General features: G+C 34.1%; 1 protein-coding gene across 1 annotated transcript in view; it reads right to left on the bottom strand.

The window, feature by feature from the left end:
- LOC110454613 (high affinity cGMP-specific 3',5'-cyclic phosphodiesterase 9A-like) overlaps positions 1–13810 on the bottom strand; it is a 36331-nt gene extending 22521 nt beyond the window's left edge. Inside the window, exon 1 of the mRNA XM_021504226.1 lies at positions 13344–13810. Within this exon, the coding sequence (XP_021359901.1) occupies positions 13344–13412 (69 nt within the window). The 5' untranslated portion in view covers positions 13413–13810. The remainder of the gene's footprint in view (positions 1–13343) is intronic.
- Between the last annotated feature and the right edge of the window lie 216 nt (positions 13811–14026).

Below are 14026 nucleotides of genomic sequence, written 5' to 3'. Positions count from 1 at the left end.
ACATATTTATCATCATATAATATTACATATTGTTTATTATTTCGTTATTATAAATAACCATATTCATCTACTTATTAAATATCATATTGTGATATTATTTAAATCATAATCTAACATATTTATCATCATATAATATTACATATTGTTTATTATTTCGTTATTATAACTAACCATATTCATCTACTTATTAAATATCATATTGTGATATTACTTAAATCCTAATCTTTATATAACATATTTTGATATTATTTTATCATAATTATACGTGTTTGTCTTCATGCCAGAATTCAGCGGTTGCAAGGTATAAACACTATAACATCAACAAATTAATCAGCACAAAAATATTTACTTTTCCCTGTTTTCGGTACCGCAACCTGTTATTTTCCCATAGTACTATGACAGTCGCCTACATGCCTATTAGCACCTTGGAACGCGGGATTGGCACGAAACTGTTTGTCTTCAGTCACCGTTATGTGTCTTATCTAAAACGTGTTTACTAAGCAACCGACTAGCTCGTTAATACTTTTTATATGCATTTAGCTATATTTCATATGAAATATTGTGATATTACCTATGCAGAATGAAACATATTCATCATGACATTATATTTCATATTGCTTTATTATTTTGTTATTATAAATAACCATATTCATCTACTTATTAAATATCATATTGTGATATTATTCAAATCATAATCTTACATATTTATCATCATATAATATTACATATTGTTTATTATTTCGTTATTATAAATAACCATATTCATCTACTTATTAAATATCATATTGTGATATTATTTAAATCATAATCTAACATATTTATCATCATATAATATTACATATTGTTTATTATTTCGTTATTATAACTAACCATATTCATCTACTTATTAAATATCATATTGTGATATTACTTAAATCCTAATCTTTATATAACATATTTTGATATTATTTTATCATAATTATACGTGTTTGTCTTCATGCCAGAATTCAGCGGTTGCAAGGTATAAACACTATAACATCAACAAATTAATCAGCACAAAAATATTTACTTTTCCCTGTTTTCGGTACCGCAACCTGTTATTTTCCCATAGTACTATGACAGTCGCCTACATGCCTATTAGCACCTTGGAACGCGGGATTGGCACGAAACTGTTTGTCTTCAGTCACCGTTATGTGTCTTATCTAAAACGTGTTTACTAAGCAACCGACTAGCTCGTTAATACTTTTTATATGCATTTAGCTATATTTCATATGAAATATTGTGATATTACCTATGCAGAATGAAACATATTCATCATGACATTATATTTCATATTGCTTTATTATTTTGTTATTATAAATAACCATATTCATCTACTTATTAAATATCATATTGTGATATTATTCAAATCATAATCTTACATATTTATCATCATATAATATTACATATTGTTTATTATTTCGTTATTATAAATAACCATATTCATCTACTTATTAAATATCATATTGTGATATTATTTAAATCATAATCTAACATATTTATCATCATATAATATTACATATTGTTTATTATTTCGTTATTATAACTAACCATATTCATCTACTTATTAAATATCATATTGTGATATTACTTAAATCCTAATCTTTATATAACATATTTTGATATTATTTTATCATAATTATACGTGTTTGTCTTCATGCCAGAATTCAGCGGTTGCAAGGTATAAACACTATAACATCAACAAATTAATCAGCACAAAAATATTTACTTTTCCCTGTTTTCGGTACCGCAACCTGTTATTTTCCCATAGTACTATGACAGTCGCCTACATGCCTATTAGCACCTTGGAACGCGGGATTGGCACGAAACTGTTTGTCTTCAGTCACCGTTATGTGTCTTATCTAAAACGTGTTTACTAAGCAACCGACTAGCTCGTTAATACTTCAAACACAAAAGTAAATAAGATGTGGCAGGTTTTTATTGTAGATCAGATCAGTGTCAAGACAAGACAAGATTTTATTCTTTTAAACCACAATTTGCATGTGATATAAAGAAAATATACAATGGGTACATTCAAGATAGAGTACGTGCTGTTTTAACCAGGAGAACGGACTCTCTCTATTACTATATTAGTATATTTGCATATTTTAACTAGTAAAACTTTGTTATTTGTTGAAAAAGGTTGCTGGAATTTTAAACGGTTTGGTTGCCTGCTATTATAATTTGGAAGAAACAATTTTCTTTAATTTGAAAAATTTGGACAATTAAACATAATGAAATTCATCTCCAGCTTCAGTATTACACAAATGGCATATTCTATTTCTTCTCTCTATATTTAACCATCTTCCTTTTTCTATTGGAAGTCTGGCATTTCCAGTTCTAAATTTACAGAACATCATGGCATTTTTTGTTGCCGGGATATTTAGGTAATTTTCTAATTTTAGTTCATCTTTAAATAATTTATAATTTATTCCTTTGCTGGATTCATTTTTGTCAGAATCACAATTTTTGCAAAAATTGGTCACATAAAATTTGTTCAACAGTTTTTTTTAACCACAAAATATTTGGAAATGTTTGTGATATCCATATATTGGATAATCCACACTCATCAAGTATACTTTTCAAATATCTTATCCAGGGGATGTAATAACCAGTTTCCCCATTTTCTTCTGCAATTTTGTGAAATAATGATTTATACAAAATACTGGATATTTTATTATAATCTGCTTCTACAAGGTTTGCCCAGAAAGTGATCATTCTCACTTTTATACTTATTGATAGGGGATACCTCCCCAATTCGTACACCATAAAATTTGGCGTAGACTTATTTACATGAAGTATGAATTTACAAAATTAGAGATGTAAACGCTCGATCATATTAAAATTACTGAAACCCCATATTTCGCAACCATACAATAAAATTGGTTTTATAATTTTGTCAAATAAGTCTAATTGGCAATCTATTGAGACTTCCTCAATACTGCAAACATAGCTTTTGTTGCTTGAGATACCAGGTATTTTTTGTTACAGGCATATCCACCTCACCTACCTAACATAAAACCAAGATATTTCAATTCCTTTACAATCTCGATTTCATAATTATTATAAGTAAACCTTAGATTTCTATTTAAACGACCTTTGGAAAAGATAATTATTTTTGTCTTCGATACATTAACTTTTAATTTCCACATTTCGCAATATAGCTGGAAACTATCTAATTGTTTTTGTAAATCCCCTGGTGTTTCAGCAAACAGAACTGTATCATCTGCATATAATAAAATTGCCAAGTACAGATATATAGACAACTCATTTTGCAGAGTATCATTTACAGATTCTAAACCTTTAATACCTTGACCTTGTAAAAATTGCTCAAGGTCATTTTAGTAGAGCGATAACAAAATCGGCGATAAATTTCGCCTTGTCTAACTCCAATATTACATGGGAAATAGTCAGATTTACAATTATTCAAAGCTATTCTGGATTTAATACCATCATACAGATTAAAAATTACTCTAAAACATTTTCCGTTAATATTACAGTTTACTAATTTTTGCCATAATCCTGTTCGCTAAACAGAGTCAAAGGCTTTTTGAAAGTCGATAAATGCACAATATATTTTTCTTTACTTATTTTCAATAATTCAAATAGAACATGTATTATAAAGTTATTGCCAATTGTAGAATATTCTTTACGAAAACCAGACTGATTTTTGCAGAGGAGGTCAACTTGATCAGAGAATCTACCCAACCTGTTGTTCAAAATGGACGAGAAAAGTTTCCCCATACAGCTCAATAAAGTAATTGGGCGATAATTCGCAGGATCACGTTGATCACCTTTGTTTTTATATATGGGCATAATATTCCCTTCCAGCCATATTGTGTTAATTATTCCCGTATTAAATATGACATTTAATAATTGTACATATATAGGTAGCATAAATTCACATGTAGAGGAAATATACTTGTTTACAATCAAGTCATTCCCGGACGATTCATTATTTTTCAAACCTTTGATACATTTCTTAATTTCTTCTGATGATATTGGTTGGTTTATAATGGAATCATCTTGATTGATGTTCAGCAATAAATCATCTAAACTATATTCCAAATCATCCGTAGAGTTAAGTTCTTTAAAATAATCGATCAACGCATTTATATTTACGTTTGTACTTTTTTCTTTTCTTATTTGACGAGTTTAAAATTTTCCAATATGCTTTTGGATCAGATGACCGCATATTTTTTAATTTGTTACACAATTCGGTTCTATACATTTTCATGCTTTTGTTTAACATTTTTTTATAATTTTTCTCCGCTTTATATTTCACTTTATCAAAAATACTGGAACCATATTTCTTGTAAAATATTTTTGCTCTCTGATAATTCTGTCGAGCAGATTTACAGTCTTGGTTAAACCAAGGCTTGTTTACATTTACATTAGTTTTCCTGGAGTTATTAGAATTTCTAATACATGTAACTTGAAAAGCAGTTTTTGCAGATGATACAAAACATTCACATATTTCTTTCAAAGTCTCATCCTTAAAAGATAAGTTTACATGTTCATTAATTCAGTATTAACTTTTTCACAGAATTCAAGTTTTTTTTCATTATTCGAATTGTTTGGTTTTTCACATGAATCAGTTATAGTTTCATGTACCATATTTGCATTTACAAAGTTTGAATTTAAGTGAGAGTGGGCAGTGAATATCGGAAAATAAACTAGAAAAGTTTTATTTACTAAAATCTTCAACCAACTGTAAACAATCAAATGTCACAATACAATAATCGACAAAACTTATGTTTTTACAGGTGTGTTTTCCGATATTGTTATCCCTGCCGACTCGACTGTCGACTTGGAATTTCCCCCATCTTAATCAGTAAACTAGATATTATAAATATATATACCTTTATTGGTTCTCATCATATAACATTATATTACCATGGTAATATTGACATATTACAATAAATACCCTGTATTGCTGATATCGATACCTAGATACATATTTACTACATTTATCATAGGCAGCTTCCGTGCTACAGACACATATAAAATAATTCAATGTCACTTTTTGTGTGACAAACTCAATACTTTGACTTAATTTTTTCCTTAAAATTTTGACACAATAACTCAGATATCGGGCTTAATAACCCGAAGTTATAAAGGTTCATTGATTGATATGACGTGTTTTTCAATAGTAGTGAATATGTCTTTTTATTTTAACAATAAGAGATCGATCCTATCTTGAGGTATTCGGTTCCATTATTATTTTCTGGGAATGCCCTATTGCCCTACAGGTGGCGTCAACCACAAACCTATTTGCAGTTACTCCACCTGTGTAGAGCGTACACACTAATTATAAGTACATTCCTTTGTCTTGCGGTTGTTTTTCAATACTGGCAGATTGGCTCTTTTTAGCGTTCTGTAGGTTACATCTTTGAAACTTAGGTAACAGTTGTATTTTGATTAGTTCATAACAACACATTTTCTCATTGTTCAATTTATGATAACGTTCCACGTCTACGAAACCGATGACGTAATACACAGGAACTGATACAACCAATGCAAACTTTTGGATTGTGTTCTTTTTCCTTAATTTTATTTTTTCGTTTCCTTCATATGAAAAGAATCAGTTTGGTTATTTCAGCAAACTATACACAAAGTTTAAAGATTAAATAAATCGGTAATGACGAATTATCTTTAATAATTGAATTATTCTAAGATATGACTTTGTTGATCTTCGTAACACTGCCAAAAAAAGAAATTTGCTGTCGAAACATTTCGGCATGAATATAGCTTTGAAAAGAAAAACATATCTTGCAAGAATTTATGGACAGATCACAAAATATGAAATTAAAAAGACAGTGATAGTATTCTGAGCATTTAAAGTTTTCACCCTTGAACTCATATCATTATATCTCTCTAACCAATTATACAAACTGATCAACGGAAGTAACCTAGCAAAGAATATCTTCAGTTATATCCAAAAGGAAAACAAGGAGAGGTTTCTCTATGTTCGAAAATTTATAAAAGTCTCAAGTGTTTTGCATGCATTTGGAAAGCGATTCCAGTGGTAAAAATATTTCATAAAATTTGTATTTCACACTCTTGTATAACGAAAATATTGATTCACTTTACAAAAGGAGATAATATGTAAGGCTGTGAAATTATGAATGAAAGCTGTTACTATGCACCAACGCAAACATTCTCCTGATATGCAAACAATGCGTCATCGTCATGACAACCGATGTCTGTTACCGAAAACAATATATCATCGTCATGACAACCAATATTATTTAGCTGGTTTTGTTTTCGTGAAAAATTCGTTTTGAAAACATATTTGTGATTAGATGAATTGCACTTTAGGCACAAGTCGACAGCCAGTCCTATTTGACCCTAGTATCGGTCAGTCATATTTAACCCTAGTAACAGCCATTGGTTTTGACCCTAGTAACAGCCAGTCATATTTAATCCCAAGTAACAGCCAGCTATATCTAACTATAGTAACAGCCAGTCATATGTAACCCTAGTTACATCGGAATCTGGAGGACCTTCGATTGTTAACTAATTTACAGTAAAAGTCATCGGGTTTTCCTTTATTTTAAAGAACACTACATTGAAAGCAGCTTATTTGTAGACAAATCAACACGAACTATCATGCGTATATCCCAAGTCACTAAGATATTCTAAATAGCATGATTACATACTACGTTCAAAATGTCCTCATGCAAGGTTACAAATCAGTTCAATTGTAATAAGATTGCAAAATATATACTGTAAGGTTGTTAGTGTTTCATTTTAAGAAATGTGAGAAAAGAATGTCATTCGAAACGTAAATGATAAGTTAAATAATTTCAACGAAAAAACCCCAACAGATGTAACTATTCTATGCTGTGCTGACAAGGGCACGATCATGATCGACGAGTAGGAGGATTTGTTTACCATATCACTTCATGGATTTTCTTTATTTAATGTGTTTACCTGCCAAGCTTGCTCTTAATTATATAAATTAAGCAAACAGAACCGGCACACAGGTAAGCAATGTGTTCTTAAGCGAACCTTTTAATTGCATTTTCATTGCATAGGAAAATATGTTCAGCTGATATTTTCACAAATACACGTTCTTTCATTTCGTTGAATTCAATATCGTTGTTCAACAATATTGTATCAACATCTACATAAATAGTACTGAGGTCGATACGGCCAGGTGCCTTGGTGTTTGTTTTACCTGTACTTTTATTGGACATGGATCATTTTGTTTTTGTATCATTTCAAAACATCTCGGTGGATTGTAATGAAACTATGAAGACTAGGACAAGGTTTTTTCTTCACAAACAAAAACAAAATAATTGATAAACTGTACCGCCATCATGATCTCATCATGTTACATGTTATCTCTATGTTTGATGTGACGGTCTATGATTCTAATATGCTCATTAGTATTCATTGGGGTTTAGTTGTCACCACACGAGTTCTTGATTTAAATTCATTACTTGGATTTGTCCTAGATTTATAGGGTTGGTGCTGTCGATGAACCAGAAGACGCTTACCCTTCCGGAACATCTGGTCTTATTATCCGTTTACTTTGTCAAGGTTATCCATGTACATTTCTCCAATGTTTATTTTTGTGTCTGAGTTTGATTGATATTGATTTCGCATTATTGTTTTTGTTGACACTTTGGTATTCTCTCGATGCATCTTCTAGGTAGAATGTAAAATAACAGCAAGATATATTACCAAAAAAATAGCAATGATCTACAGCATATTGATACGCACCGTATTTCTTGTATTGGACCTCCTTACAAAGCCAATACAAGGTTCGTGCAGCTTATTCTTAATAGGTTCATCGTAACACTAACAAGAACGGTAAGGATCTAAATATTTACCTCGTTACTCTAAACATAGATCTCCATATTTTATTACTAACTAATACATCGTATTCCTTGTACTTGATCTCCGTATTAAAACCAACACAAAGGTCCGGGATCTAATTCTTCGTAGGTTTTCGTTTTGTGGTACTTGATATCTGTATAAACACCAACAAGATGGTTTAGGGTCTAATTTTAAATATTTACTTAAACTTTCTAGTAACTGATCTCCGTGTTAACGCCAATACGAAGGTATAGAACCTAATTTTCAATGGGTACTTCGTTTATTCACCAACTGGTCTCTTTACCAAGGCAGTTGTTTACTGACCATGTGACGTATATTTATCTTTTGTTACGGTAAAGTGCATCAGATCGTATTCATACAATATATCGGGAGGCGTATATATATTTAGGATATACATTTTTGTAGCTCGATAATTGTGAGAATATTTAATACCTCACCTTTTTTTCCAAGCTGTTGAAAGTTCGCCCAGTTGAGAAGGGCCATACATTCTGTCCCAATGCCGAGATATACGAAAGTCTGGGTATCCGTTATTGCCTGCTAAGCGTTCAGCATGAAGGGTAATGTTTTAATATTGCCGGCTGGAAGGCTGTGCGGAGTACCTTCGACATGGTATTTCAGTGAGATAGCACTATAAAGTTGGCATCAGATCCACACTATCGCATTGAGGCAAATACACCAACATACCCTGCCTCCAGCACACATACACACATGCAGGAATACACAGCACCCAAACATAACACACGAAAGCACGTCCTTAAATGACCTTAAGATATTATCAGGACGTAAAACCCTTTAAAACATTAGGTATTATTTTAGGCGCTTCCGCTGGGTCCTCTTAACGTGTTTTGTTCCCTTTTAATCCTAACTGTTGACGCCTGTAGTACATACTTATGTATACTAGGATTTTTATGTGAAAATACTTTTTGCTGTTGCATTGTTTTGTTACATTCAGTTAATCATGTCTCCAATCAAAGCGACACCTGGATGAGTGACGCATGATCAAGTACATCAAAGAGTTGTACTGATGTCCATGACAAACAAAGTAAAGAACTTGGCATAAAGGCGACCGAAATTCAATATTTTGCCCAGAGATTCAGATTCATCAGAAAAGTGTGTTTTTATAACAGTACAGAAGCGATAATCAAGTTACCTTACTTCCTACTATGTATGGTACCTTATGTTAGACGCAGATGCAAACATGAATGAATTAGAATGCAACGGCAAATGAGTCAAAGGGCGGACAACTCTCCTCTTGTGAAAGGACAAAATGTGTAGGAAGGCTTCGCTCAAGGCATCCAAACCCGGCACACCTTCAATTTTACAGCTTGGAAATACGTGGCATAAACCTTAAACAAATCTTTGTTTGTGTTTAGATGGAAATTGACTAGCGTAGGAGATGGTTTGATCACTCGAGAATCTTTAACGGCAGCACCAGTTCACTGTTAAGTTAGCTTAGCAACAAGTAAACACAAAACCTTCATGGTGGATAAAAATCAAATTTTATCAGAATTCTGAACTTTTAATTAAACCTACGTATAGATTAACTCATTCACCCTTGAAATTTCAAAATGAACTATTCCAAACTTGGAATTAGAAGAGTTCAAATGTGTCTTCAGTGGTGAAGATGTTAAAGAAGATCTCGACACTATACATATGTTATTAAAAGATATTTGTTTATCATCAGATTTTTTTAAGACAAATGCATTTTGAAAAATTTTGTAAACGATATTTTAAGCAGATCAAGCTTTTAGTACCGTGTTTTAGTATCGTGTTTTAGTACCGTGTTTTAGTACCGTGTTTAGTATCGTGTTTTAGTATCGTGTTTTAGTACCGTGTTTTAGTATCGTGTTTTAGTATCGTGTTTTAGTACCGTGTTTTAGTACCGTGTTTTAGTACCGTGTTTTAGTATCGCGTTTTTGTACCGTGTTTTAGTATCTTGGTATAGTATCGTGATTTAGTACCGTGTTTTAGTATCGTGTTTTAGTATCGTGTTTTAGTAACGTGTTTTAGTATCGTGTTTTCGTACCGTGTTTTAGTATCGTGTTTTAGTACCGTGTTTTATTACCGTGTTTTTGTAACGTGTTTTAGTACCGTTTTTCAGTCATACGAAAAAAATGTTCTAAAAGCGTAATATCATTTTTCGCAATGGTGCCGGGGATACTTACGAACGATCGAAAAGCACGAGGTACAAATTGGTCGATTGTTCATTATAGATAGTAAATAGAGACTGCACAACGAGTGACGTGTTTTTTATATTAATCTTACACAAGTTATTTGAATTTCAAAAATAAAACAACGCACCAAATTTTGCTAGTGCCTCTCTAAGGTTTTGAAATAACATAATCAAAGCCTTTGTTCAAGTGTTTGTTTTCGAACAGAGCAGTTTCGCCACGTTTCTAAAGAGTTAAAAATTGTTTCATGATAATTTTTTAAAAGCCAGAACCATTTATCTAACACTCCATCAAACAATTTAACGATAAAATCTGGTTTCAATGGCCCGTTGATATGTGCTAACGTTAGTGTACTGCGACTGTTTTCCCATCGGAAACAGACATAATGTATTCTTTAAGGGAATGCGATAGGCAATAACAAGTCGCCAAAGACGCAATGGTTATTTATCACGTTTATCTAACTCTCATTTGTTCATTATGAAGTTATGAAATACACTCTATTAACCTCGTGTCATTGTACAGTTTCAAAATTATCTAACTCGAGTTCAAAGGCATGATATCCAACCATCACTTGTTAGGGGAACATCTACATAACGCTACAAACCGTGCCAGAATATATCCCAGCTACCAGGCTACTGACAACTGCGTGGACTAAAGGTCCGTCGTCAACCGAATAGATCTCAGCTACCAGGCCACTGACAACTACATGGACTAAAGGTCCGTTGTCAACCGAACAGATCCCAGCTACCAGGCTACAGACAACTACATGGACTAAAGGTCCGTCGTCATCCGAATAAATCGTAGCTACCAGGCTACTGACAACAACATGGACTAAAGGTCCGTCCGTCGTCAACCGGAGAGATCTCAGCTACCAGGCCACCGACAACTCCGTGGACTAAAGGTCCGTCGCCAACCGGATAGATCTGAGCTACCAGGCCACTGAGAACTACATGGACTAAGGGTCCGTCGTCATCCGAATAAATCGTAGCTACCAGGCTACTGACACCTACACTGACTAAAGGTCCGTCGTCAACCGAATAGATCCCAGCTACCAGGCTTTTGACAACAACATGGACTAAAGGTCCGTCGTCAACAGAATAGATCTCAGCTACCAGGCTACTGACAACTACATGGACTAAAAGTTCTTCGTCAACCGAATAGATCCCAGCTACCAGGCTATTGACAACAACATGGACTAAAGGTCCGTCGTCAACCGAATAGATCTCAGCTACCAGGCTACTGACAACTGGGTGGACTAAAAGTCCTTCGTCAACCGAATAGATCTCAGCTACCAGGCTACTGACAACTGGGTGGACTAAAAATCCGTCGTCAACCGAAAAGATCCTAGCTACCAGGCTACTGACAACTAGGTGGACTGAAAGTCGGTCGTCAACCGAATAGATCCCAGCTACCAGGCTACTGACAACTACATTGACTAAAGGTCCGTCGTCAACCGAATAGATCCCAGCTACCAGGCTATTGACAACAACATGGACTAAAGGTCCGTCGTCAACCGAATAGATCTCAGCTACCAGGCTACTGACAACTGGGTGGACTAAAAGTCCTTCGTCAACCGAATAGATCTCAGCTACCAGGCTACTGACAACTGGGTGGACTAAAAGTCCGTCGTCAACCGAATAGATCCCAGCTACCAGGCTATTGACAACAACATGGACTAAAGGTCCGTCGTCAACCGAATAGATCTCAGCTACCAGGCTACTGACAACTGGGTGGACTAAAAGTCCTTCGTCAACCGAATAGATCTCAGCTACCAGGCTACTGACAACTGGGTGGACTAAAAGTCCGTCGTCAACCGAATAGATCCCAGCTACCAGGCTACTGACAACTGGGTGGACTAAAGGTCCGTCGTCAACCGAATAGATCCCAGCTACCAGGCTACTGACAACTACATGGACTAAAGGTCAGTCGTCAACCGAATAGATCCCAGCTACCAGGCTACTGACAACTACATTGACTAAAGGTCCGTCGTCAACCGAATATATCCCAGCAACCAGGCTACTGACAACTGCGTGGACTAAAGGTCCGTCGTCAACCGAATATATCCCAGCAACCAGGCTACTGACAACTGCGTGGAGTAAAGGTCCGTCGTCAACCGAATATATCCCAGCTACCAGGCTACTGACAACTACATGGACTAAAAGTCCGTCGTCAACCGAATAGATCCCAGCTACCAGGCCACTGACAACTACATGGACTAAAGGTCCGTCGTCAACCAACCACCTTGTTATATAAAATATCCATTAGCATTACGGTATTAGGATTACCACAAACTCCTTTAGATTAAATGAAGGCATGCGTAAACTCTTCACTATAAGATTCCATTGTAATGCATTGAGATCTTGTTATGAGACTATAAACACATTTGTTAAATGCTTTCATTAATCTCTTTTGTGACTTCATCAATTTCATTGTTGTCAACACTAAATCTGTTGTTAAAAGAATTGTTCGAAATAACTATACATGTGTAATGAATATTTTAGCGAATATTGTTTGTCATCAATAGCCATAGGTATTATATGACCATAACAACATTTGCAAAAACATTCATTGCTTTAATAAAAACGTAACAAGTGCCTCGACGTTCATTCTACTCGGACGATATAACAATGGAAGTTAGTAATTACGTCGAATCTGCGTTTCACATCTTTGTGAATACCATAAAAATTTGACCTCCGAAAGGGGGAAAAAGGAAAATAGAAAAAAAAACACACAGGCTTTTAAAATTTGTCAATCCAAGAGTCAAGTAAAAAAGAAGAAAAAATGTTGTATATTCTTTCACCTTAAACTTTCCGACATGATTAAATAATTACATATTTAAACATATCTATTATACAACATGCCGATAACTCAAATTCTCCCGAGTAATCCGACGGCAACAAGAAGTCAAGAAAAATAGAGAAAAAAAAATGAAAACAAATAGAAACATTCAAAAATAACACTTTTTCCGTAAATTTTAGTAATAACTGTTTTAATATTTTTGTACCAATTATCAGCTTAAATTAAGATACAATATTTTTCCCTCTCACAATATTAGCAAACTAAAACAATACAGATCAACCTTCTCATTTTGATTCTTGCTTTTGCAATCTTTATCAGCTACCACGTATTAATTGAAAGTTGTTATTAATATATGACGCAAACTTATTATGTCATTTCTTAAATTTCATGCATTTAAAATTTTTTTTTTTTTATCTTTTTCGATTTGTTTGTTCCAGAATAGAATCGCTATATTCCTTAGTAAAACAACACAATTAAGTATGTCAACGAATTGTACAATAAACCTACCTTTTCGCTTTTTCCAGCGATAGACAAGTGGATTGTCTTAGAGGTGTCGATGGACGATCCGCTTCCCATTGTCAGCTTCACAGTCGGTGTTAATCTTCAACGAGACGTTAAACAATTTACTGAAATAAAATGTATCTCTTCAAATGAGAAAACCGATGGACATCGTTAATAACACCGGAAGTACACACTGTAGTAGGGACAGTAAATCGTTTTTGTCAACAAATTCTAGAACATTCAACACGACTTCAAGAGTTGCTGCCAATTCCAAGACGAACACTAGTCCGCGCTACGAGTCATTAGGCATATCTTGTATGTGATAAACTCTCCAAATGGCTTTATGAGTCAAACGAAGCGAGCGTGTGGTGTTGTCCAACTGTGAGCATGATTCTTCTTCAAAACAGCTGTGCTGTGATAATGTCTGCCAGAATGACACGAGCTCCGTATAACTGTAGTATATCTTGAAGTACGGCCACGATATCAGAAGCGCGTCCTCTCGCGTCGATATATCGATCTGCAGCTAGTAATCCCTAGGTGAACGGAAACGTATCACCACTATTATCACATAGGCGTGGACCGTGATGTATGATTTGAGCTATATACCTTTTGTTCACTTGTCAATAGCCAGGTGAGAGTGGCGACTACTTTTGTCTGAACAGTTTATGTATGATGGGTAGTCGCCATGG

The sequence above is a fragment of the Mizuhopecten yessoensis genome, unplaced genomic scaffold, assembly GCF_002113885.1.
Source record: "Mizuhopecten yessoensis strain PY_sf001 unplaced genomic scaffold, ASM211388v2 scaffold7953, whole genome shotgun sequence".
Classification (NCBI taxonomy): Eukaryota; Metazoa; Mollusca; class Bivalvia; order Pectinida; family Pectinidae; genus Mizuhopecten; species Mizuhopecten yessoensis.
Note: the sequence above shows the minus strand (reverse complement) of the source record. Positions and strands in the feature narration are given on the sequence as shown.